At 39.4% G+C, this 27,705-nt stretch overlaps 1 protein-coding gene across 4 annotated transcripts in view; it reads right to left on the reverse strand.

The window, feature by feature from the left end:
• LOC149228566 (autophagy-related protein 8C-like) overlaps positions 1 to 25,548 on the reverse strand; it is a 53,341-nt gene extending 27,793 nt beyond the window's left edge. Inside the window, exons 1-4 of one of the 4 annotated variants that reach the window (XM_089378265.1) lie at positions 25,362 to 25,548; positions 25,123 to 25,201; positions 22,919 to 22,974; positions 22,711 to 22,763 (exon numbers count right to left, since the gene is read on the reverse strand). In XM_089378265.1, the coding sequence (XP_089234391.1) occupies positions 22,711 to 22,763; positions 22,919 to 22,974; positions 25,123 to 25,159 (146 nt within the window). In that variant the 5' untranslated portion in view covers positions 25,160 to 25,201; positions 25,362 to 25,548. Of the gene's footprint in view, positions 1 to 22,710; positions 22,764 to 22,918; positions 22,975 to 25,122; positions 25,202 to 25,326 lie in introns of all 4 variants that reach the window. The other 3 variants (XM_089378264.1, XM_089378263.1, XM_089378262.1) reach the window with 3 other exon arrangements.
• Positions 25,549 to 27,705: the final 2,157 nt, after the last annotated feature.

Here is a 27,705-nt window from a genome sequence, read left to right on the forward strand (position 1 = left end):
GGGTGTCTAGTTTCAACACCGAAGTTTGTTATGGCGGCTAGGGTTCCAAAACCCTAAGTTTCTCCTTCAAACTCTCTCCAAGAGCTCTTTCTCCAAACTCACAAATGCACGAATGAATGAGGAGAGACCCCCTCATTTCCCTTTTTATAACTCACTTACCTTTTCCCTCCAATTAAATATTTAAAAGCACTTTTCCTTTCTTTATTTAATAAAGTGACTTTTATAAACTAATTAAAGTCACTTTTAATGTTGAAAAATGCTTAATTCGCCTTTGTGGTCACATTGGCCACCCAAAGCCCCTTTTTATCATCCTGCCTTGTAGATCTTTTCGCCCCGATTCCAACGAGCTATTACACTAAGGTGTTTCTCCAAGTAATCAGCCTGAAACAACACCTTAAACGTAATTAATTAAAATATGTTTGTTAATAATGTCGTTTTACAAAATCGTCAAAATGCAATGGAAACAAGAGCAACCCGTGTGGAATTGATCCCGATGATGAAATATGGTAAGTGATCCCAGTCAGACCCATAAAACTCCTCTAAAAGCCTCTAAACCCACCAATGGAGTAATCTCACTCCTATGACCAGGCTAACACAAGCCCTAGAAAACCCTCATAACCACCTCACCAGGTAATCCAAAATTTGGGGACATTATAGTCTCCCCTCCCCAAAATGCTTGCCCTCAAGCAATGTTATCACATGTTTCCGCTCCACAAGTTGATCCAAGTGAATACCAGGGTCCCAAACCATCCTAATCGTCATGAAGCATCTCTCGCCCCACTCACTCCCCAACAAGGAATAGACACCAGAGGCCCTCTGCATATTGCCAATAAGTACAGTGTCTCGAAAATGTGAAATTTCGACCAACTCCTCAAGAAGTTGCTCTACTGGAAAACCAATCCCATGCACCTCACGAGTGAACTCTTGAAAGTACAATCCAATTCCTACTGAGAAGGGACCTCGTCCATATGAATTAACCCCTATCTCCTCCTTTGATATCATCAACAAATCGCTGAGAAATGAAACGCTCTCTGCCAAACTAAAGTCCAATGGAAGATTCAAGTGGTCTTCCCCCGTAAAGACCAATTCACCCATAACGGTGGTTGAGTTGTCAAGCCCTGTAATGCCAGGATTCCATGCTAATCCCAAAAGGAAACTGCCATGTTGTCATTGCACCACTCTAATCATAACTAAATGTTGCGGTGAAGTACTGCTAATTGTTGGCGCCCATCTATGCCTCAACCTCCGGGCATCATTCCAGGCCTGACCCAAGGTGTGGCAAGGGGAAGGGGAGAGCTAGCCCTATGTGGACCAAGTGGAGGAATGTGGACCCAAGTGGGAGAAATGATGAATGGGGTAATAATAAGTGGAAAGGGGGTAAAACATGCGAATGAGGGAGCTGGGACCACACAACCAAAATCAGTGTTTCCCATGGAATACCATCCCTAAAGCCAAATGGTCAGTAAAGAGATCCCACGAGACAAGAATCCAAGGTTAACATACAAAAGGGCCTAGGGGACAAGAGCGCAAACCTAGCCCACTCTTTCCATCGAATTCCCCCATTAATCCATGCCAAGAAGTGTCCATGATAAGCAAACTACAATACTCATTTACCAAATGATGAGGCATACCTTTAGGTTTGGGAGGCCCACTTTCAAACATACGATCATGGCAGATGGGTGAGGGAACACATGGTTGGCTCAAGTGGCAGAGAAATGGCACAATGAGCTGGTGGCTACAAGGGGTTGTTGGCTGTCGGCTGAGGACCATCTTGGAGAAAAAATATTCTCCTAGGAATATCACCCACAAAATGGTGGGTAATAGGTATATTAGTCAACATTGCCCAATTTTGATCAAACAACCCAATCCAAGCCTTATAAAATGGTAGAAAAAGCTTAACATGCTTGATCAATGATTGACTCAAGTGAAGGGTACATTTTTGCTAAGGTCATGACAAAGGAGTTAAACAATCAACACCACCAACACTAGGGTACATATAGGGCTTGGTTCTCTTAATTAAACGCCAATCACATACCCTCAAACATGATAATCTAATGAAATGCCACAATCCCATTGATCCTAAAAATTGTTAACTCTGTTGAATTTTGAATGGGATATGAAATTCTATTTTCTCCATATGAAGTCCTATGAGGTTGGAACCACTCCCAATTATCCTGAGTCATTTCATGGTAATGTTAAAAAATTAAGTAAAAGTTCTCATTTATCTTTCATTTTCATGCTTTAAGAATTTAGCATTACCATTAGGGAGCATCAAGGAAACACCTTGGGAGTGTTTAGGAAGCATGGTTCCTCACATAACAGTGAAAAAATTCCTTAAGAAAAAACAAAGCCCCACAAAATCGTGTGGGTGGTTTTTGAAATTGTGGCAAAACCATGGTTCAAAGTTCAAACCAGTGAAACCATGCCAAAACCACAGTTTAGGCCTACAGAACCATATTTTAGAACTGTCACAATTCTGAAAGTCAAAGAACCGCAATTCTACCCTAAGATCACCTGTAGATCCATCCGAGATGCAAATCGGCCTCCTGACCAGGAGGGGACAGTTCCTGCAACCTTGCCCCAAACCAAAGAGAGGAAAATACACAAGGAGTAGTTGAAAACTTAAGCCAAGGCACATCGCAAAGAGATTAGACCATTTCCTCATCCAAAGCTCATACCTATTGGATAGCCTAGTCATTCATTGTTTCATCCTCAAGCCACAAACCAATTTCTCTAAGCATACAAGCAAATGAGGGTTATGGCCCAATTGCATTCAAGTTCAATTCTTGGGTTACAACACCAACAATGTCTTAGGAAACTTATTCAACAAGCTTCAAATATCTCGCTTCAATGATCACCTTCCATTGTTTGGGTAAACAAAATCAAATAAATTAAACTCCATCTCTAGCACTGGGCCAAGAAGTCCTCCCCTCCATCCAAGGAGAAAGGAATACCAAGCTCAATTAGGAAAATCTTCAAAAGACCAGGAATCTCTACAAATAACAAGCAAGTTGCTAGCCAAGGAAAAGGATCTCACAAAAAGAATGCACAATGCCCATCAAAGTGGAGGAAACACTAGAGATTGAAATCTTGAAATCCCTTGCTAGATTTTGGGGATAGAAATACCAAATTTTTCCACAAGTAAGCCCAAGCCTCACAAATCAAAAACCATGTCCGAGAAACCACTCTTAATAACGAAGGCAAATCATCTCAATTTTTAAACCTTCTCAAGCTAGCTCATGAACACTTCCAAGCTCTACTCATAGAAGGCTCTCCACAACCACTGTTTGGGATGTCATGCTCTATGACATCCCCCCTTGGTCTTTTTGGAAGACAATAGCAAACTAAACCATGAAACCGAGTCCTCCTTGAACCCAAACCAAAGAGAGGGAAGTACACATGCAATAACTAAAGACATGAGCCACAAAAGATTATAGAGAGATTAGATAGTTTCCTCATATAGAGCTCACACCTATTGGACAACTTAGTCCTTCATTATTTCATCCTCATCCTCCAACCACAAACCAATCTCTCTAAGTGTGAAGCAAATGAGGATTATGGCCTAATTTTGCTCAAGCTCAATGCCCTATGGTTACAACACCAATAGTCTTGGGAAATCATTCAACAAGCTTCAAATATCTTGCTTCAACAATTACCTTCTATTCCTTGAGAATAGGAAATCAAAGAAATTAAACTCCATCTCAAGCATCGAACTAAGGAAGTCCTCTCCTCCTTCCAAGAAGAGAGAGGAATACCAAGCTCAATTAGGCAAATCTTCAAGAGACAATGAGGTCTCTACAAATAATAAATGAGCTACAAGCCAAGGAAAAGGATCTTGTAGAAGGAATGCACAATGCCCATCAAAATGAGGCAAATTTTGGAGATTAAAATCTCAAAGTCTCTTGCTAAATGTCATAGATAGAAATACCAAATTTTTCCACGAGCAACCACAAGCCTCACACATCAAAAACCATGCCCAAGAAACCACTCTTGATAACAACTGCAAATCACCCTAGTTTTAAGACCTTCTCAAGGTAACTCATGACCATTTCCAAACTCTATTCACTGAAAGCTCTCTACCCTCTTATACTACTTACAATGGCATGCTCTATGACATTACCCTTAGTCTTGTTGGAAGACAATAGCAAGCCAACCATGAAATATCTGACAAAGAGATAATAGACGCCATTTAGAACCCCAAACAGTGCAAAAGACCTGGACTAAATGGATTCAGTATTCATTACCATAGGGTGTGCAGCTCAATAATAAAGAAATGAAGATGCCCATAGGACCCTCCCACTTCTGAGAAAATAGGCTTAAACATTGCATCTTCACATGCTTGAATAAACAAAGTCTCATCCAGAAATCTTTTGCATGAATTCTGCTGGAAAGAAGCTACAAGGACTGAGGCCTTTTCTTTCTTTTATTTTTTAAATCTGCTACAGGTGTCTTACCAAGAATGTACCTCCTGTCTGTTATACCCTTGTAATAATATTGTTATTCTTCAACCCTGACATTAGGCCCTGTGATATGATCTGCATCAATACCTCAAATTAGGCACCCCGTGGTGCTTATTTACATTTGTTTACTCCTGATTTGAAATTAGGTTAGCCCTGGTAAGGATATGGAGAAAGGTTGGCTCAAAATTGCATATATATATATATATATATATATAGAGAGAGAGAGAGAGAGAGAGAGAGAGAGAGATAGGAAAAATGTCAGCTCACCCTCTTTAAACAATATTTCTCCCACATAGGTCAGCCTAGGCCTCAAAAAAGTGGAAATTATACCTCAAAGTATGTGCCAGGAAACAAGCACTAAAGGAACGCTCCCATTTTAGAACATGGACTTTGCCAACAATCAAATCCTAGTAGTGAAGAATGGATAAGAGTACCCAAATAATTTCCAGAATGCTTGCTAACAGGCTATAGAAGATGCCCTTACAATTAATGCGCCGGAAGATTTGACATTTAAAATAAATTGCTAAGTGCTTCTTTACAAGTGACACAACCCAGCAATATCATGATGCCCAAATAACTTAACCTGTAATTCTTTCTGGCATAGATGCAAATGTCTTGATTTCTGGCTTCTTTATAAACCTGGGATAGGTCTTGAATCCTTGATTATTAATTCCACATCTCCAAACCAGCACTTGATTGTATCTCTTTCCATTCATGCCCCTTCAGAACAACCATCAGCATTTGTAGATCAAGGTTTTTAGCACAAGTAATATGGCCAGTGAAAGGATTCTTTGTTGCTGGTGGCACAAAGTGTTGTATTGCATCTTCAACTGAGTGCTTTGAAGTTTGAACAATGGGTGGAAGAAGATATGCTGACCTACCAATGTTAGCATTCTTGCAATGCCATGCTGAACTTGCATTGAATTATCCACATGTACAGCTTTTATTATGTATATTACAAGCAGTGAAGGATATGTAGATGTGGAAAGCCAGTTGATCAACTCACCCAAAAATGCATTCTTTCTCAATCATTACAGACAGATCCCCCTTTGTTCTTTATACTGGAATTATTCCATAAGAGTCAACCTCTGGAATCATCCACTGCAAGTTTGAAATGAAAACTACATTGCAGAATTAAACTGGAGATGAAAATGGGCCAGAAAACTCCATAATCGACCTTCATGAAATGGCTTTGGTACATCAAAGACAACAGGCTGCAGTATTCATTCAGATTTGGTCTCAAAAAAACAACACAAGGTGCTGCCTTCGTAAGTCTTAGAATGTGATACACAACTAGACATGGATTCAAATAATTTCCATAACCAGAATTGGATTTTTTAAGACCCAAATTAAAGGTGACCACAATAATACTTTTCCAAGCAGGTTGACTTAGTTAACAAAGGTAACTCCTGATATGGTGTTGGTATTCAATTTATGGAACATCAAATCTGACTGTCCTCAACTCCATCAAGAACCCTATCTCATCATACAAATATTAATGATGATAAGATAACTCATGTGATGCAAGTCATAAGCATCATGAATAAGACAACTGACACAATTATAACATGGTATGCTACAGTGAGAAGTAAAGTCAACCATAGTTAAATTCATCCAAGGAGCATGTCACCATTACCTATATGCTATCTCAAGCAAGAAACAAATGCATCACCCAAGAACCAAGCCCATCAACCTGTTGAAGAATCAAGGGCAATTAGGTGTAGTGTGATTCTTCTTGACTTGATGACAATTTGTGGAGTCCTTTTAATTTTTCTTGATAGCTTAATCAATCTTCTTCTTATTATTATTAATGCATGTGTGTGTACTTCTTATTGATCAATGCCAAACCCTAGACCCCTGCCTAGAATGTCCTCCAAGCACAAGTGAAGTCCTTTCTCCTTTCTGCACTTTGATCCCCAGCACTTCCTTCTTCCGGCACTTTGTCCTCCTCCTTCCGGCACTTCATTCTTCTTTCAACCGTTGGTAAACCTTGTAGCACTTGCTCTAGATGAGATGTTTATCTTCTATACTTAGAGATATCCTTCACTAATGTAGACACCTTCCTTCAAATGAGATCCTTCTTGAGATGTATGTGTAGACTGAAGTGACGTGTGTGAGGTTTACTTGTTGTTGTATACCCTTCTATCCTTCGCTTGAGTACCCTTCTTCTACACTTGAGTAGGAGGCCTTGTAGGCCTAGATTTAACCCCAAACAAAGAGAGATAGATGACTGTGAGTTGCTGCTATCATAACCACAGTGACAGCCATCTGTTTCCTCGCTCATGTGACTGCAGCTGCCCTAGAACAGACCTCTTAAACTCAGTTGTGAACCCATCTTCCTCACTGCACTTGGAGACCCTTTTCCTTCACTCTTTTTCACCCTTTTCTAGTCCCTTTACTTCGCTGATTTCAGAGAGGATTGCTTGACATTATAATGGAGTGGACAGCCTCTATATATAGAGGACTGTCCCTCCTTTTAGGCCGACTAGAAGACTGCTGGCCGACTTGACATATATAGCTCAGATTGCTTCTTTGGAGGTGTCTTTGCTTTGGAGGAGGCTTGACTTTGCTTGGAGGGTTATTCTTTGACTCTTATACAAACATATACATGGAGTAACATGCCCTTAAGGTCTTCAATCATTTTCTTTTGACTCCTTGACTCACCTATAGCACTTAACATGTGCTAGACCTATTTCAATGAGCAAGAAACTCATTGACATATATTATAAAAATAATATTTCTTTTCTTGAATAAGTACAAATATCAAAAGTACATTTATGAAGACCGAACCTAGTTACATTTCCTTCAACACAACCACGGATCATGGAATTATCAAGCAAGCAATATAATGGCCTAGGGTAATTTCCCATCCTAGGGCTTCCAATTCAAGTTAGGGTCCTCGACAAAATTCATTGACTTGTTCAACAATGGATATTTCTTCAAGTAATAAATATTTCTTTAACAGTAACAGTAGTCATACCAAAATAAAATGAGCAATACAGTTCTCCTCAAATCCACCACCAACAGAGTTGACTGCCCAGGAATACTTTACCAAGTACAATAATGTTTACAACTATCAATGATTTGACAGAGCAGATCAAATATTAAATTAAGTTTACTGAGTTCTTACTAATCAGCAAATTTAGCCTAGTCTCCTTCAACAGTGATCTGGACTATCCGGTGTTAACCCATAGACCTGGATGGATAAACAGTTACAATAAGCTCAGATGCCTTTTCCAAGGTTCCTGCGATTCAGAAACATGGTCTTGTCCTCAAACCCCTTTAGAACAGTTCGTGAGTGGCTTGTATGCTACAGTTGGAGTTCATTTTATTCTCTGTAGTAGTTCATAATCTTAGGGGCAAAATCGAATGAATGAACTTGCTGTCTCAGAAAGCCCACCACAATTGTCTCAGAAAAACCCTCAACTATTGTCTCAGGAACCCCTGAACTCAAGATGCTGCCGAAATTCGACCTCAGGAGAGCCCCGAAGTCTGCCTGTGATCTGGGCTGCAGCCTGGGTCTGTGGCTCTGTGCTGCAGCCTACAGCCTGGGTCTGCTGGTCTGTGCTACGGCCTGCAACCCAGAATCTACTCCTCTGAAACAAATTGTGTTGCCCACTTAACAAATAAAAATAGCTTCAGACCAATGATGTCTCAGATGTGCTGTGCCAGAACTGGTTCAATTTGCTCCAGGAGAATAACCTGTGCCAGAACAAGAAGGGTGACTAGGTAGGGTGGGATCACCTCCACCAAAACTAGTCAAGAAGAGAAAATTGGTTTTAAAACAGACTAAAAAAAACAGAGACAAACTGATCCAATCCAATGATGATCAAATGATTCTAACTCTCTTCTATTTATAGATTTCCGGGGGGTTTTGCCTCCTTAATTAATTGAGTGGGGTTCATAGCAAACCCCAACTTTGGGATTTTTTGCCCCAGTTGCCCCAAAACTTGCCCTCCACTGCCCAAACATTGGGTATTTTGGGGTTTTCCCCTTTATCAAAGACTATAGCCTACAGGGATTGATAGGCTACTTCGTCCCTTGGCCAATTAATCCACTGGGGACATTACAGTCCCCACTTCCCGACATTGCTTGTCCCCATGCAATGACAGATCTGGGTGCATCAAAATTTGCGCTTCCAAAAACTCTTCCTTGGCCTTTATAACTTCCTTCCTTTACCTAATAATTAACATGCAAGCAGGACCATCATCACGCCATAGCTGTTGTTTTCACTTGTTTCATCATAAGTAAATTATGGGCAAAAGATACAGCTGTAAGTCTTTAGAAACAGTTTGTTGGTGGTGGATCCTCCCTTAAGTAGTGAAACCTTTGCAATATTTTCCACACGTTGTCCATGCTTTGCTGCTGGCTCCTTTTCCCTTGAAGGTGACTTATTTCCAATTTTTAGGGTGTTGTCTTCTAGGCATGGCTGGCCATTGAAAATCTTCAGCCCTGTGTGCGAGAATAGCCCATCAAACTGCAGAGATTCAGTGGCAGCAATTTCTCTTGAAACCTTGAAGCCATTTGCCTTCAACCAGAATGATTTGGAAACCTTCATAATGACTTCCTGACCTTGCAGTGGGCTGAAAATCATCTTATTTCCATGGATCAGATCTTCTCTTCCTGTAATTTTGGTCATCCCAAGAGGTATTTTTGTTGTTACGTACCTTTTTCCATGTCCCTTGAAGCGCCCCTTATAACCAGTGCGACCTGTGCTTCTTCCCTTAAGCTTTTTGGAGGGGTCTGCTACTACAATCTGCTCTTCTTCGTGGCCCCTATTTTTACCAGCAGTCTGTTCTATGCACACTGTTGTATAGTTCTTGAGCTGAGGATGAGCAACCTCAACTGGTTTGTCATGTGTAGTTCTAATGAGCTCCTCCTTGAGTGTAGATTCGGGAGCAAAATATATCTCATCTTTGTGAAATTTCCTTAATTGCAGTTACTGAAAATTATTCTTCTATCTTATGCAGATTATTTGTCTTGAAAGATTAATTACGGCAAATAACGAATAATATCACTACTGCAATTTTCACCAATAATAATACAAACGAAGAAAATAATGCGCTCGCATAAAATTTAGACACTGATATTTTTGGAAAATAGTCCTTGGAAAAACTCCAATGTGGGGAAAACTAGTTCTGCAGAAGAGGGTTTATATTATTAATAAATCTTCAACAATAGAGAATTACAATAACTGCTTGCCTCTCACTGGAAAAGCTTCGGCAAATATTTTTCGCCACTCATACTAGCAAAATCGAACTGGGAAAACAAAAGTCTCCCTCTGCAAATCCACACAGCCTCCCCCAGGCTATTTGGACCTCCAAAAATTCGCACTGGCAGACTGAAGTGTATGAACTGGCCACCCAAAAACTCGCATTGCCTCCAAGAAAATTAATCTCATGTATAATCTTACCTCCAACAACCTAGTAAACCCACTTGCTCTGCCTCTTGAAAGATGTCCAACAATTGGCAACTGAATCAAGCCTTTGGATATTCGCCCTGCCTGTTTCGGCCTTCTCCCTACAGAAAAATTCAGCCTCCTTTACTTCTTAGAATACAGTGAAGACTCCAGAAATTCTCTCCTCGATTTCTCTACTGAAACCCTGATGCTAGTGTCCTACACGCTATCACTGCGCCCTTGCTACCACTGCAATTTTGTTTCTAGAATGTTTTCTTCAAGTGCTCCATCGATTTGCTCTTATAATCTCTCGTTGACAAATCAACAACCACAATCTAACTCCAATCAATGGCTAAGATCATCTTGACCCCTTCTCATGACTTTTTTAGAAGTCACTAGAGCAAATTGATTTTGTCTCAATTAATCTTATTTAATTAACCACTTTTCTTAAGTTGGACTTAGGAAAATAATTAAAAACTGTCTAATTAATCTAATTAAGATATTTTCCTTAGAAACTTTCTCTGGGTCTTGGAGATAATTATCCTCCTGTGTTCCTTAGCCTCATAGACGCTAACAGAGACTAAAACACCCGTCTGAGCTACAAAAACTAACAATCTTTATCGAAGATAATCGTGTTTCCCACCTTGTACATGTCATCATGAATGAGTTTGTCTAATACTTCACAAGCAAATTTATTCTTGGAGTACTCTAATAAGAGATGGGCTCTCCAATCTCTCAAAAATGTGTTATGTTCCATAATCTCTTCCTTCCTGGCCTCATTAGATTGTAAGTTGTTACTTGTAGTTCTACAAGTTACCATGCAAGTGATTGTGCCTTGTTTGGGTATGACCTCCATTTGTTGGGTTATGACAATTCGGGGACCCCCACTAGTCATGCCTCTTAGCACTACCTTACTATCGTTTGGATCTCGAAATTCCATTTCCATCGCTTGGTAGTTCATTAAGAATCTTCCCAACAAGTACAAACATTGTACTCCCAACAACACATTAGTATCTGCCAATTCCATTACCTAAAAATCATCAATACGTGTATACTTCCTTGATATGACACTGGAACATGGAACTATCATTGTGCATGTCATATGATATCCATCAATTTTCCTCACTTCGAAGACCTCAAATTCATGGGCAAGGATGCCCTCCTTACCACTATGGTTGCATCAATAAAGTTGTATGTTGCTCTATCATCTATCAATGTTACTTGGGAGCGGGAGCGGAAGCGGGGAGCGGGAGCGGAAGCGGGAGCGACCATTTTCAGAAGCTCCCGATTTGGGAGCGAATCCCGGAGCGATTTTTTAAAAATATATATATTTTTTATATTTTTTAATTTTTGATACATATATGTCAACAAAAACATGTAGAATGATGAATTAGATATAAAAAAACATAAAAAAGCATAGATTGAACCATATAACAACAATCATCTAGAAGTTATAATCTTCATCAACCACGTCCGCAAGTTAGTAACATAGTAACATACAACATATTGAGTCTCATGATTCATCAATCTTAAAGTTTCAAGCTTTCAAAATTCAATATATAACATTTATCATCATTGATCACCAAAGTTGTACTTGTAAGCTAAGTGTAACCATTACAACAAATAATATCTAACATGAAATGAAATGTTATAAAATGAAACGAAATGAAACAACTTTCAACTTTCATGAAGCATCATATTCATAATTCATTACTAATGAGTTATAATTGCCAACTTCAAACTTAAATTGTCATATATTGTTTAAAAAAATATCATAATAAATATGAAAGAGTCAATAGTTATAAAAGCTACTAGAAACTAGAGAAGAGAAGTAAATCTATTATCTATTTCTTATGCTTGGGCCTCTTGCCACCACGAGAAATGTCTAATTTTTTAGTCTTGTTGCAAAATCAGGATCTTTGTCATTAATATCACCCTCCAAGCATTAATATCCAGAGGTATCTTTGTCATTACCTTTGTATCTGTATAGGGATCTTTGTCATTAATATCACCCTCTAAGCATTAACATAAGATAGAAAAAGCATAGCATGTCAAGTCAAGATTTTGTTTGAGTGATGCGTACATTTTTAGAAGGGTCATGATAGAGGAGTTCGACAACCAATGTCACTAACATCAAGGTACATAGAGGGATTGGTACTCTTGATTAAATATGAGTTCCATACCCTAATACATGACAAAATTCAATGGAAACATTGCAATCCCCCAATCCTGAAATCCTGAAAAACTGATAAGTCTGCTGGATTTTGAATGAAATCTAAAATTCTACTTTCTCCATATGAAATCCAATGAGGACGAAACCACTCTCAAACATCCTGAGTCATTTCATGGTAATGTTAAAAATCTAAGTAAAAGGATGAAAATGAAAATTAAAGAAAATGTCACTTTTACTTTAAGAATTTAACATTACCATGAATAGCATATCAATACTAGGGCCTAGACTTGATCATTAAGTTGCCCCACTCAAAAACTATTTGTTTCTTTCAAAAAAAATTGCATTTCGAACATTACTACAAAAAAAAAATGCAAAAAAGGCAAAACGCTCCCGAAAAGGCAGGGAGCGAAATTTTTTTTAGGGAGCGCGCTCCCGACCCGCTCCCGCCCGGAGCGCGGATCGGGAGCGGGAGCGAGGGGGGGGGGGGGCGCTCCCCCGCAACACTGATCACGATTTCGGGAGCGCGCTCCCGACCCGCTCCCGCCCGGAGCGCGGATCGGGAGCGGGAGCGAGGGGGGGGGGGGGCGCTCCCCCGCAACACTGATCATCTATTAATGATATGATTCATTGCCCTTGTATAGCACCCTTGATTTTGAATGTGTGATATTTACGAACTCCTGAGAGAGCAGCGATAGTACCTCCTTCAATTCTCGAAGTGGCTTCCTCACTACTTTTAGGGGTGGTGCTTCCTCACAAATGCTAAGCTCCTTGCTTGGTGGTTGTGTTGTATCACCCTCATTGTCACTATCAAGCAGTACTTCAATGTAGTGAATCTTTCCCTTTCCCAAAGATTAGTAACTGGGTTCCCATGGCTCTTTGCAAGTTAAACAAAGATTCTTTCTTCTAAGCTCATTCTGAGTCTCTTCATCCAACAAATCCTTCTTAGTTTCGTTGTCCAGAGATATCTTCTTGCCCTTGTCTTTTGGAGGGACTTGTGGCATGTGTGGAGACTTCACTTTTGGTGTTGCACCTCCCATATCTCGAGTCTTTGGTGATAGCTTCCTGTGGTGTGGTAAGATTGAAGGCTTTGACCCATCTGCATAGTGGTACAGCTAGACCTTCTACGAAGAGCATGACTCATCTCTGCTCCAAGAGGCCAGTTACCATGAATGTTGGCCGCTCGAATTCTGCGATGTACTCATTTGGTGTACCTGTCTGTTTGATTTGTGCCAGCTCTCTGAAATGTATGCCAGGATCCCTTCGATCAAAATGCTCTATCAATCGTTGGGTGAAGTCCATATAAGATGCTATTCTGGAGTATCCCAAGGTGACTAGTTTATGGTACACCAAATTGAATAGCATATGTGTTAAAATTGGCAACTAGGGCCAAACTCCATGTGGGTCAGCTTATTTATGGCAGCTAATATTTTTATTGGATCCCTCTCATCGAGAGGTGCGGGATTGATCTAAAGATCATCCGGTTCCGATAAGTATTTATGGAGATATGAATTTATTTTGATTCTGAAATTATTATCAAGCCGACCAGCGACTTGTGTAGACTCAAGAAGCCCAAACGTCATGTCTATTCAACCTATACATTTTTGGTATAAATAGAAGAGGATTTGAAGTCATTTCAGACACATCCTCTTCATGTGTGATCTCCTCTCCACGTCTTGGGTTTTTGGAGAAGGAAAAACACATAGAGGATACGCTGGCCTATGTACAAATGATGTCCTAGATCTAAAACACAGGAGCAACGGTCTAGATGCAGATGAGGGGAGAAGATCCCAGGCATGTGAAGCCCTAAACGTTGTGATGAATTACAGTCAACGTGATGCCCTATCTATTACCCTAATCCATTGTCATAAAAGGAACAATCACAGTCATATACAACCCGCAGTTACATATGGTAAATACGCAGTCATGGTAACTACGCAGTCATGGCACGCAGCATGGCATGCAGCAATCGATGTATGCAAATCTGGCAGCGTATGTAATATGAAGGTAGCCGCTGTAATATTAAAACGCAGTCAATGGATGCCTTAATCCCCTGTTCAGATACGCTGGATCACGGATGTGATATGTTGTTCATATACGCAGTTCATAATGGAAGTGATACGGTGTTTATACGCTGGACATATTACACTGTTCATAGTTCATGATAAGGATATATACGAAGACATTTAAATGCAGGCCATGACATACATACGTAGGCAAATGAAGAAACCCCACCCGCTGTAAAAGAGATATGTATATACGCTGAAATGGACTGCTCATCAACACAGCAAGATATATACAGGCCATGATACATACAGGCAATACAACGCAGCAAGAACGCAGCATGATATATACACGCTGTAATATATAACGCAGTTGTAGAGACACTTATACGCTGGTATAAGGGACACTTGGAGATATGTTCACGCAGTTAAGGGAGCCACAGTCAAGGGTGAAAGCCGCAGTAGGAGTCGCAATCAATATAAGGGTGCCACAGTCATGACAAACCGCAATTGCAATCAGGACAATCAAGTCTCGGTCAACTACTTGATGATCACTACCTCTGTCTAGACATGGTGTGAGGAGAAGGGTCATAGTAATACATCCTGGGCATAACTATACGAATCTGTCTATGTCACAGAAAGCATAGCATATGCAATGATCTTGATGACATATACGTTGTCATCTAGCACAGTGATGTATGAGATCATGAAGCGCAGCATGATGATGGATGAAACCATGGACATGAAGGGCAGCATGATGATGGATAAGATCATGGACATGGGCAGCATGATGATAATCATGATTAGTGCAGCATGGTGCAGTATGCAGTGGTACAGCAAGAGAACTAGATGCAACATGATGATAGGTGAAGGAGTCACCTTGGAGAATCAGTTGAAGCAGAATGTCTTCAACTGATCTCATCATTATACGAAATGATCTATGCTAGATCTAGATAAGTCAAAGGGTTGACTTCTGTTGTAAATATACTATCCCTCTCACTTTCTCTGCTGAACTTTGAAGAACATAAGAGAAGAATTGATCAAGAGTTTCCCCACATTGGGGTTTGTCCCTGGCTAGTGCCACATCCTTTGTCCTCTTGTCTTGGCTTGTCTTCTGCGATTTATATTTATGTTCTATCTACAGTTTATCTTAATGCTGATGTGATTTCTAACTGTGAAAATTTAAATAAATTGCTCTAGCATAGAACATACCTAAAATTAACAATATGTTTCCTACATGGGAATAAGTCGGAAATAGGTGTCCAATTTTTGTACCCAAGCCCTTGTTGAGCATTTTAGTGACCCATCAAAAGAGGGAATGGGCAGCTTTCCTACCTTGCGCATCAAACCTAAATTTTGTTGTTCCCTGTGTCTATTCTGATATTTGATATTGTTGTATTCTCGGAAAGTTAGGGTTGTTGGTGTATTTACTATTTTCTTCTAGTGTTGCATACTCCCGAAAGTACTCGTTAAAGAGTCCGTCTTGTTCTACTGATCCTCGGGTTGTGGTTCACTAACTGTCCAAAAACCTAGGAAGTAAGAGTTTTGGTTGCTTCCATTGGTTGCCTTGGCCTTAGGCTGTGAAAACGTATTGATGGGCCCCGAATTATGGCTATTGCTTCCTTTAGCACTAGCCCTGTTACCAAAATTTAATCTGTTATCTTTATTACCAACAATGTTTGAATTTCCTATGAGCTAGGCACGTAGTTGTGTTAACTGTTGTTCTCCTTGAGCTAACACTTAGGCTATCTCTTGTTGTCCCTAAATTAATTGTTGTCCCCATTGTTGTCCTTGTAATAACAGGTTTGTCATTTCTATCTGCGCTTGATTTAGTATACATGTAAAAGATCCTTGGAATCCAATCCTCATCGCTCCTCTCTATCCCCCATGATTGTGTTGTGGTTAGTTTTCTTTTTCAAGACTATGATGTTTCTTGTATCTTCAAGAAGCATACAAATCTCATACACTCACAAGCTAGCAAGATTCCAACTCTGATACCACTGTAATGGCTTAGGGCAATTTCTCTTACTAGGGTTTCCAATTCAAGTTAGGATCCTCAACAAAATTCATTCACTTGTTCAACAATGGATATTCCTTTAACAGTAACGGTAGTCATACCAAAATAAGATAAGCAATACAGTTCTCCTCAAATCCACCACAAACAGAGTTCATTGCCCAGCAATCAAGGAACCCAATACTTTACCAAGTACAATAATATTTATAATTATCAATGATTTGACAAAGCAGCTCAAAATTAAACCAAGTTTATTGAGTTCTTACTAATCTGCAAATTTGGCTTAGTCTCCTTCAATAGTGATCTAGCCTATATGGTGTTAACACATGGACTTGGATAAATAGTTACAATAAGCTCGATTACCTTTTTCAAGGTTCCTACTATTCAGAACTGTGATCATGTACTTACAACGCCTTTAGAACAGTTCGCGAATGGCTTGTATGCTACAGTTGGAGTTCATTTGATTCTCTGCAGTAGTCTGTAACCTTAGGGGCCAAATTGAATGAATAGTGTGAACTTGTTGTCTCAAATATCCCACCACAATTGTCTCAGAAAACCCTCCGAAATTGTCGCCTCAAGAACCCTTGAACTCAAGATGCCATTGAAATTCAGTGTCAGGAGAGCACTAAAGTCTATTTGCGAAATGGGTTTGCGGCATGGGTCTGCATCCTAGAGCTTGGGTCTGTAGCCCTATGCTACGACTTGCAACCTGGGTATACGACTCTGTGTTGCGGCCTATGGCCTGGGTCTACAGCTTTGTGTTGCGGGCTGCAACCCTAAAACAGAATTTGTTGCCCACTTAATACATAGAAAACAGCGTCAAATCAGTGATGTCTCAGATGTGTTGTGCCAGAACCGATTTGATTCGCTCCAAGAGAATAACTTGTGCCAGAACAAGGGGGGTGACTAGGTAGGGTGGGATCACCTCCACCATGTTGAAAATAGTACCAAGGAGAGGTGTTACTAGGCTTTTATCCCTTTTAACCTAGTGAGCATATTAATTACTTTTGTCTTGGTGACATTTATGAGTTATATTAATGTCATGGGTGAAAAAGGTACTTAGAAGTGTTGTACCATGTATTTTTTCTATTATTAAATTCACTTGTAAGTTATAAAGCGACTTTATGTGTAAACTACTAAGTGTATTTTTCTAATATTAAAGTGAGTTGAAAAATCACTTTATGAGAAAAAATAGAGAAGGTACACAGCTTGAAAATTGTACTAGGATATTTTTAAGTGATAGGGCCAATGTGTGAGTGGGGTAATTTGGGAGAATTGATCTCAACCACACATCTTGAGATTTGGAGATTAAATCTCAACCATTGGATCCTAGGATTAGGAATTCAATCTTTTCCAAAGAGACAAAAAAGGGAAAAGGAATCTCATTCTTCACTTCACACTCGAGAGAGCATGATGAAAAGAGGAGAGAAAACTTCAAGGAGAAATTGTAGCAAAGAAAGGAGGGGAGTTGAGCTAGGGTGCGATTTTCTAGAAGAAAGAGGCAGCACAGAAATCGAGGAACAGCAGCTCAAATTTCAAGGAGTGGCTGCACGAAAATCAAGGAACACAGCAACAAACTCACAGCACATATTTCGAGGCAGCAGGGACAAATTCGAGGGATTTTAAAGCGCTGTTCAGGCACAAATTTCAGGACTGCTGCTACAGGCAACACGAATTTCGAGGTTTGCAGCTGTCTTCTGGCACAAAAATCGAGGCACAGCACTCACTCTTCTACATAGAAATCGAGGCAGTAGTGGACACAGATTTTGAGGCAGAATTTGGGCACAAGATTCAAGGAGCTGAGTTGTGAGAAAATGCAAAAAATCTAGGCATGATATTTTGTGAAAATCTGAAAATTTCAGTGGCCACAAATTTCCAGAAATTGCATTTAATGCTACAGCTGAAAAGGGAGATAACAGTTGTGTTTATTTTATGTACTTAATCTAAATTTCTCAAGCAATAAAATCCTCCTTTGAAAACCGGTTCTCCCCAAGAAGCTGTGGGGTTTTTCCCAGGTCAACTTGACCAAAAACAAGTGTCTCATATGTGTGAATGCTTGCCTAAATTTTGTATTAATTACCCGCTGATAGGAAAGTGAAAAATAGTAGAAGTACTCTTAATGTTTGCAATGAATGCATACTGAAATTTATATCAGCGTGACAAAACATGTGGGTTGGGCCTAAGCAAACACATGCAAACTTGTAAATTGGGTTAAGGGTGCAGATCATAAATTTTCTACACAGCAAAACTAGTCAAGAAGAGAAAATGGGGCTTAAAACGGACTCAAAGAAGAACAGAGACAAATTGATCCAATCCAATGATGATCAAATGATTCTAACTCTCTTGTATTTATAGATTTCCTTATGGGGGTTTCTCCTCCATAATTAATTGAATGGGGTTCATAGCAAACCCCAACTTTGGGCTTTTTTGCCCCGGCTACTCCAAAACTTGCCCTCCGCTGCCCAAACATTGGCTATTTTGGGGTTTTCCCCTTTATCAAAGACTGTGGCCTACAAGGATTGATAGGCTACTCTGTCCCTTGGCCAATTAATCCCTTGGAGACATTACAAGCAACCGCCAAGAGCACCACATGATCCCTCAAGAGGGACCACCGTGCTCAATCACCTCAAGACCAAGAAAATAAGGTGTGTTACCCCGTGAAAATATATCTTTATTGGTCATGTCATATGAGGGATAACACTCATAAAAGCCATTCTCTCATCCCTGCAAATTTTTTGGTGCTCAACTCTTCTAGCTCTTGTAGGCATCATGCAAACAATGGGCAAAGATATTAGGATTTTTCTTTGGCAAGGAAGCAAGACCACATGGAAGAAATACCCCCTCATCAATTGGAAGAAAGTGTGAGCCTTGTATAATTGGCAGGGTCTAAGGGGCTAAGATAACGTGGAGACTCAACTCTAACAAGCTAGAATCGTGGAAGGAAGTGATATATAAGAAATACCTGAGCCATAGTGGATTAAGGAAGTTAGATGGTCCACTCTCAAATTTGAAAGGACCACCTATATAGGGTCTTTGTAGGGCTTCAACTTGTTGATCCAAAAAAACATCTTGTGGGTACCTAGCAACAACAAGACTATAGGACCGTGGGAAGATAAGTTCATGGGCAACCACCCCTCCCTCACACTCATGAAATAGCATGCATTAAACCTCGATAATCTACCCAAGGTGTCCATTCTCTCTAGAACCTCTCTTGAAGGGGTTAAGGAGCATTTCTAATTGACCAAATCACTAGAGGTACAAGAGTCTCAAGGACAAATGGGGAAACTTGTGTTGTTAAAGCAAAGATATGAAACCATCCTCACAACTCAAAACCTTCCACCCAAATTAAACTTTTAGAAAAAGCTCAAGGGGGTGTTGTCTACCTGAGATTAGATTCTTCCACTGGCTCATGATGTAGAACATGATTCTAACATAGAATCTTTGTAAGTGTGGCATTCAAGGTCCCACTAGATGTGCTCCTATGGTAGTCAGCTAAAGAAAAGGATATTCATTTTTACTTAGACAGTTAGACTACACCTTCACCTATCAAGTTTGGCATTATGCTCTTGAAGACCTAGGAATACAATAGAACATTCTTAAGATGGGAGGTATTTAATTCTTTCCTAGAAATGTCAAAATCCTAACTACAAAACCATTGCTAGAAAGGGAACGGATGCTCATTACAAAAAGTCTCTTGGAAAGTTTGGATAGCCATAAATCATGCTTTGTTTCAACAAGAAACCCCTACTCCCAAGAAACTAGTTGATTGCGAACAGACCCCCCTAGATGAGATGCTCTTTTCCAGTGGAATTGGCTCGGCCTAACCCTCAACCTACAAGGTTCATGAGAGAAATTAGCTTTGCTCACTTCTTACCAACCTCTTACTAAAACTCCAATCCTAAAAAAGTAGCCAAAGAAAGGAAAAGAGTAGTAAAGCCGAATGGAGAAGTAATTTGAAGGATGAAGGACCTCCAAAAAGCAATGCATTATATTCTTTGATGTAGCTTCAAAGGGCAACCAAGGGGAGGCAAGTGTGGGGGAAGTCGCCTATGACCCCAATCAACAAAAGTGATGGAGTTTGTGTAGGGGTTGAGAATAGCCAATAACAATGAAGTAGAAGAACTTGCAATCCTTAGGGACTTTAATGTTCTCAAAGACAAAAGTGTTCAAATGATGATAGTGATCAATGACTCAATTGTGATTATCCATTCCATCCTCCTTCAAAAGCCCTCTTCAAATCTGAAGCTTGCAAAAATATGTGAAAGTGTTGCCTCTGTGAGACATCATTCCAATCAAAATGCCTTCTTACAAGTATTAAGAGTTTCAAACACCAAAGCAAACCACAACACATATTCAAGGATTTATTTCCAAGAAGGAATTTTGTGGGTAAAGGAGGGGACAAGAGACATTAGCTCCACCCACCACCTCCCATAAAGTGTGTGCTAGAATAAGCAACCCTCCCTATAACATCCTTCCACTCATGAGAATAACATGGAGAGCAAGTCTTAGATCACCTCACCAACCTCCTATCCTTATGCATGAAAATTCAAACATTCCTCTAAAGTGTAATATGTTGGTAATTGTTCCCACATGTAGGATTAACTGGTTCATCGCTGGATTAATTACTGGTTTTATCTAAAATTGAAGATGGCCTTGATGAGATGAATAAAAGTCTAGTGGTTGACCTATGTGGTAATATTCATTTTCTCCCTAACGAATGCATCGATTATTTCCAATTTCTACAAGGTCATTTGCATCAATTGGTCCCTCTCTCAAACTGAGAAGCACCATGGATCATTGTCATTATTGTAACCATTGCTGTGCCCTCTACAACCTCAAAGGGGTAAAGAAGGGACTTCATCAATATGATAAAGATGTTGCAGAGGCCCACTGCAATGTGACCTACTCAATCTTGCAATGTGCAAGGTGGAAAATTTTAAAGAACAACCAGGGTGAGTACCAATGTGCATGGAAATAAGGAACCGCATTCTCAGTTTAAGGAACTGGAAAGCTAAATCTCATGCCTCCATGACCATTTTAAGAGGAAAACAATTGAAAATGGCCTCAACACTAGAGTATAAAAACACTAGTAGGGGGAACAGTGGCCCACTCAAATCTTAGTATGTTTTGTCAAAATCTCTTTTTATTATCTCAATGTGTTTAAGTCATATAACTGCAAACTTCTTAGTAGAAGCAAATGGGGGCCTCCACAATATTTTTTGGACAATTAACAGAATACAAATACAGTAGTGTTAGCCATAAAGTATCCATATTATTACAATAGAATACAATCATCTATGGTTCTACCACCCAATACATTGAAAAACCACTCCAAACACTTTTAGAAAATCATTTAAAAAAAACTAACTAAATTCATTTAAAAAACTATAAATATCCCCTTAATCCTCATTTTGAATAACTTAATTATCTTGATCTAAACATGTGTTTGGGTTGGTCATTACAATGTTTTTGCACCACAGTTTGGCTTTGTAGGCTGAGTCATGATAGTTCAAGCAACTGTCTTGGTCACACTTACTTCATTGCATTTCACCTTGTAAAAACTCTAAAAAAATAAAGAAATACAGTCAGCAATGCATTATAACTTTAAGTTCCCATATCTAACATACATCCTAATTTTAAGTAAGTCAATTGTGCATTCTAATTTGTGAGCACACCACCACGTTGTATGTTGTAATTTAACTGTTCATTAGCTTTAGTGGAATTGCTAATGAAGGTCAAAGCACTCAACCAATTGAGCTACTTTTGGATAGTTTGTGATTATCTGTGGATTCCAAGCTACGATTGCCTGGAAACATTTATTATTTTAATCCTTCGTCATACAGTGTGGCCACTGTTTTGTTAATATAAATTCTACTCATTACAATGAAAGAAAGCAAAGAAACAGATTCAACATTTTTTATCCCCATAGAAACTAGCTATAGCAACTAAAAAGTGATAGTTCACCATCAAGAAATAATTTGTTCTCTGTCTGGCCACAAATTTCCAGAATATGAAAAGCTAGAATACTCTGAATTGCCACGTGAATACACTAGCCCTGAAATCTACACAATTTGATGCAGTAAGTTGTGCTTCCAGTAGTGGCAGCCATAGCTGGCTAAACATCTGATCAAATTTCCCATCAAGGACCTGGGCTTGAATCTGCTAGCATTGCAGTTGAAAAGAATCACAGTTTCTTGAATATGCTAGCATTGTGGTTGGAAAGAACCTACAGTTGCACACTCATGGCCAGAGAAAAGCAATGCAACCAAGAGTGAGCTTACATGTACCCCAGCTGGTAAGAGGGTGAAGACAGAAGGTTGTAATGATTAATCATTAAGCACAAGCAGAGCAAGTTCTTTTTGTTGCAAATTGGTCAGTTTAATACAGTTGCAATGAGCATAAAGATATAAACTCATTGCAATTGCACTTTTCTAGATAATTATGCAGGTAATCAATCAACAATAAGCAGAAAACAGGGGTTAAAATCTTTGTTTTACGTCCCAACATTGAATTGCATATTCATAGGATTGCTCAACTCCCATGAATTTGAATTTATAATTGAAAGCAGGAAAAAAATTAAAAGAGTGAATATCTCCTCCAATCATAATAGTTAAAGCACCGTGAACCCACAAAGAGATCTTTGTAATCGAATAAGTGCAACTCACTTCTTTTTATCAATATCCGGTATGTCACTTCTCTCAGCCTTCTCCACAATAACCTGCATAAATAAAACAAAACATAAAACACAGAAAACAGGCAATTTTTAGAACCTTGAATTAATTAGCATCAATCTATAGAACTTTAATTACAATATATGTGCCTCCATCTGCATAAAATATCTTTCATTTTGACATAAAATTATAAATAACCTACCGGAATCCTGTCAGGATACTTTTCTCGAATCCGAGAAGCTTCAGCTTGTCTTCTCTCTGAATATATCAAACACAATATCAAATTGTAAACCCTGACATAATTTTGTCAAATATAACTGTAAAGCAGTATGAAAATCAGTTCCAATTTTGCATTCCAAACTCCGGTATTGTTACTAGCTTGAAGGTGAGTATAGAAAAATGTAAATAAACTACAAATTTGTCGAAGGGAAAGATCAAGTACGAGTAGAAAGAGAAGATTGCCAAAAGTTTCCAGATGGCATCTGAAAATTCATAAATCATATTTACTCTAAATGGCAGTATTATTTAATGTGTTAAGGCCAATAGAACAAGTATATTTTCCACTTCAAAACCCCTACAAAAAAAGCATGACATCCTAGATACAGTAACATGCAGGGACAAGATTCAGCCATTTCATTCCGAACGACAAGCAGGTGGCACAGTTATTCACTATCCCAAACAAAATGCACTTTATACATCATTATCTAATTTAGGATGCCTTCGACATTCCCATATTTACACCTTATTGCAGTGGATCAAGATTCAGCCAACCCAATGCCTGCAAAACCACAAGTTGAAAGTCCACAGTTTTGTGTGCAATTTTAGACTTCTATAATGAGGCTTTCGAGGCAAAATCTTGTTCATCCTCTCATAAAGTCGTGATTATGACACCTGCATTGTGACTCCAACTACCTAAATTCCAAGGAAATCTCAAATCACATTGAACTTAACTTCTATCCCTTGAACATAACATCCAACCAGGCAATTTCTCCAGAGAAGCACTGTGTATCCAGAGCCATGACATCAAAACCACAAACCAAAAATACTGCTGGTATTCTAAAATAACTCACTCAAACCATCTTCAAATAGTCAAATATTTAATTGTTACCACTGAGCCCAGCTGGATGATCAGAAAGATTCCCAATTCCTCATTGCAATTTTTCTGATGTGAAGGCTAATTCGACATTTTCTATATGTCAAACTTCAAGTAGCAGTGAGAAAATGGCTAAGTGAATCCATCTGGGTGCAAAAAACCAATTAGATTTTCTACAATTCCCACCTTGGTTTTTCAGTGCAAAAATTTTATTCGACAATTTTTATAAGTTGAACTTCCGAGAAAAGATGGATAAGCAGTTAACAAATCCACTAAATGCGCAAATCCAGTGAAACCTTTATGATTGACATTAGATAAACAACAGATCCATTATCAACCTATCTCAGATGTTAAATCCTTAATGTCCTCAAAACATACATCAGATTATTCAGACTCGTGCTATATTCATCTCATAAGTAGTCATAACATTGTAGCATGGTGCCAGCAGTACGCATATACGTATAACCTTAACACTATACCATATTCTAACCCATTTTACAGAGCAATCTACGATTACAGTAACAGCATCGCACCATTGGGGTTGATTCACTGGTGATGTTAATAGAAAATTAAGTTATCCACCAGGGTTCTATTTTTGCAGCGGTCTACCCCAACTAAACAAAGTCCCGTGCGATTTTGAATTTTTGCCATAACAGTTACCCTTGAGACCTAGCACCTAAGTTGAAGGAAGTATGCTCTATGTGGTGCAGCCCCTCGGGGTATGTCGCACTTTCAACCAAAAAATGATATAGCCAGGACATCGAAGGACCCACAGAGTATGCTGAAGCATCAAACAGGTATAATAACGAAGTGAGGGAGTACTAACACATCAGCCAGGCGATTACGACATAAAGCCTACCTTTTCATTGGCAAAAGCTTTACACCCATGCTGTGCCTCATCATTAATCGCTGGGACGGGTTGTGTTGAAAATTGAATCTCCAAGAGGGAAAACATCCGTTTATTAGGCGCTATTGGTAGGGAGATGGAAAAGAGGCACAAGGGCCTCGCACCTAGAAACGCTGAATTGACAAGAAACGACGATAGAACCCATCTCGATGAATGTTAACACTCTAAAAGCACAATTGCAAAATTCTGAGATGTTTTCTTCCCGGTTCTGGTGCATATGATATATACTCCCATACATACTTTGGGAACTACCCCAAAATTCCCCCCAGGAAAACCTTAACTTTGGCCATTACCCATTTCAAAAAATAGAATTAGATTAACCTCAATTATAAATAAGATGCGCTTGAGAAAACCTCAAAGCACAGACATCAAATTCGGTCACAAGTTTTCAGTTATAAATACACACCTGGAGGATGATCGTGCTTGAACGAGCTCTTTGCCATGGATCGAACCTGGAGCTTCCTTTCTCTGTAATTTCACAAAAACTACAATTCAATGAAACAAGAAGATTATCGAGGAGCCACACCAAAAAAAAATATACAGCACATCAAACGAGTAATTTCTCTTTTCGGTACAAGGAATTATCATTAAAGAAAAGCGAAAAAACAACCTGCAAAGCGATGAAGTCCCCCTACCCCGGCGCACCTGAATTTAAAATTCAAAAGTTTTCCGTATTCAGAGAGCTATGGCAGATGCAGGCCATCAAGATGCACAATGGCAGGGAGTATGGTGTTAAATAAAAATAGAAACAGTAAAGCCTTTATCAATGACTCGACTCTTACGAAATACTATTGTTCGTTTGTGTCCCGTCCCATCCACCACAACAGGGGCATTCAAAACAGGATGAGTACACGCGTAGAGTCTACCATTCCAAATATGTGAAAAGTTGCATGTGGTGCAATTGTAATGCCCACGCCATGCATTGTGTTTTGTAAAATCCGGGAAAAAAAGAATATGAGAAAAATCAATTACTTACAATTAAGCGAAAGAAAGAACAAAGAAATTATTTTAAGGTTTATGAGGTTAAAGATAGTTTATGGGATAGATTGTTTCATCATCTGCTTGATGTATTTGGCCATTTTTCTGTGAAGTTTCAAAATAAATGCTCGCGGCTTCTTTACAATATGTCTTATTACTAACCAATTTAGATTCATCTTAATTCTGAATTTATTAAGCGTTGAAAGGGATCAAATTTCTCAAGGTGTAAAACTCTTTTTTGAGCTCAAAATTTGAGAAAAGATTTGCACCTCGAGAGATTTGATCCATCTTGGCACTTGATAGATCAGGGGTTAAGATGGATCTATGCTAGTTATATAATACTATATAATATCTATATTTTTATCTATGTGTTTCTTTCTTATTCCCTGTCACTCCCCCTTCATCTCTATGTCTATCTCCCTCCCTCACTCCTTCTCTCTCTCTTTCCCATTACCTCTCTCCCTCGTCTCTCTCTCTTTCCCCGCCCATCCCTCCTTCTCTATGTCTCTCTCTTTTCACTCTCTCTCCCTCCACCATCTATATCTATATCTACCACCATCTATTCCTCTTCATCTCTCTATCTCACCTCCCCAAACACATACACACTTTCTCCATATCTATGTCTTTATCCCTTCCTCCCTCTATCTCTTTCTTCTTCCCTCTCTTCCCCCTCCAACTATCTATCTATATCTCTCTTTCTTTGTCTCTCAATCTGACCCCCAAAACACACATACACTCTCTTTATATATATATATATATATATATATATATATATCTTTCTCTCTCCCTCGCCCCCCTCCCACTCTCCCCCCTCCCACTCTCCTCTCTCCCTGACTCTCTCTTCGTCTCTCTCTTTTCACTCCCTCTCTCTCTCTCTCCAACTTTCTCCCTCTATTTATTTCTTTTTCCCTCCCTATCTCCCCTCCTCCAACTTCATATCTCTCTCTCTCTCTCCATATATATATATATATATATATATATATATATATATATATTTCTCCCTCCCTCTTCCCCTCTTCCCCTTCTCTCCCTCTCCCTCTCCCTCTCTTTCTTCCCACTCTCCTCTCTCCATCTCTCCCTTTTCACTCCCTCTCTCTCTTTCCAACTTTCTCCCTCTATTTCTTTCTTCTTCCCTCCCTATCTCCCCTCCTCCAACTTTGTCTCCCTCTCTCTCTCTATGTGTCTTTGTTCTTTCCTCCCCCTCTCTCTCCACCTCTATCTCTCTCTGTGTGTCTTTGTTCTTTCCTCCCTCACTCTCTCCCCCTCCAACTCCATCTCTCTCTCCCCTCCTCTCTCTCTCTTCCTTCCTCTCTCTCTCCCTCTCTCCCCCCTATCACTCTCCCTCTCTCTCTCTCTTTTAACTTTGATCCCATTACATTATGTTTGAGAAAGTATCCAAGTTAAAAAAACGCAATTGATTATTAAATATTAAACCTATATTTTGGTTCCATCATGTCAAAGAAAATACAATAATGAAAAAATTAAAGAACCTTGCACTATCTTTCCTCAGTTATTTTTAGTCACTTTGCTTGCTCTCATCGCCTGGATCCTTAGTTAAGATGGATCTATGCTAGTTCTTGATAATTATATAACAAATTGAATTTTATTTATTTTATTACTTCTCTTTCCAGCTTTCTCCCTCTATTTCTTTCTTCTTCCCTCCCTATCTCCCCTCCTCCAACTTCATCTCTATCTCTCTCTTTATGTGTCTTTGTTCTTTCCTCCCTCTCTCTCTCTATGTGTCTTTGTTCTTTCCTCCCCCTCTCTCTCCACCTCTATCTCTCTCTCTGTGTCTTTGTTCTTTCCTCCCTCACTCTCTCTCCCTCCTGTTAGAGTAGGTATTTTCATCCCTCCATCAGAGATCAAATCCTCTTGTTGCATTTCATATTAGGTGTCCCGCCCAGTCATCTGCATTCCATTAGGCGCATAGATCATCTGACGGTAGTGGCATTCCTACAGTTTCCCTCATGTTATCTACCTGCTGGCTCATGTTTGTTCATTAAAAAGCATA

Source organism: Pinus tabuliformis, chromosome J (genome assembly GCF_031772625.1).
Source record: "Pinus tabuliformis cultivar Carrire ecotype Pingquan chromosome J, CPIR1, whole genome shotgun sequence".
Taxonomy (NCBI): Eukaryota; Viridiplantae; Streptophyta; class Pinopsida; order Pinales; family Pinaceae; genus Pinus; species Pinus tabuliformis.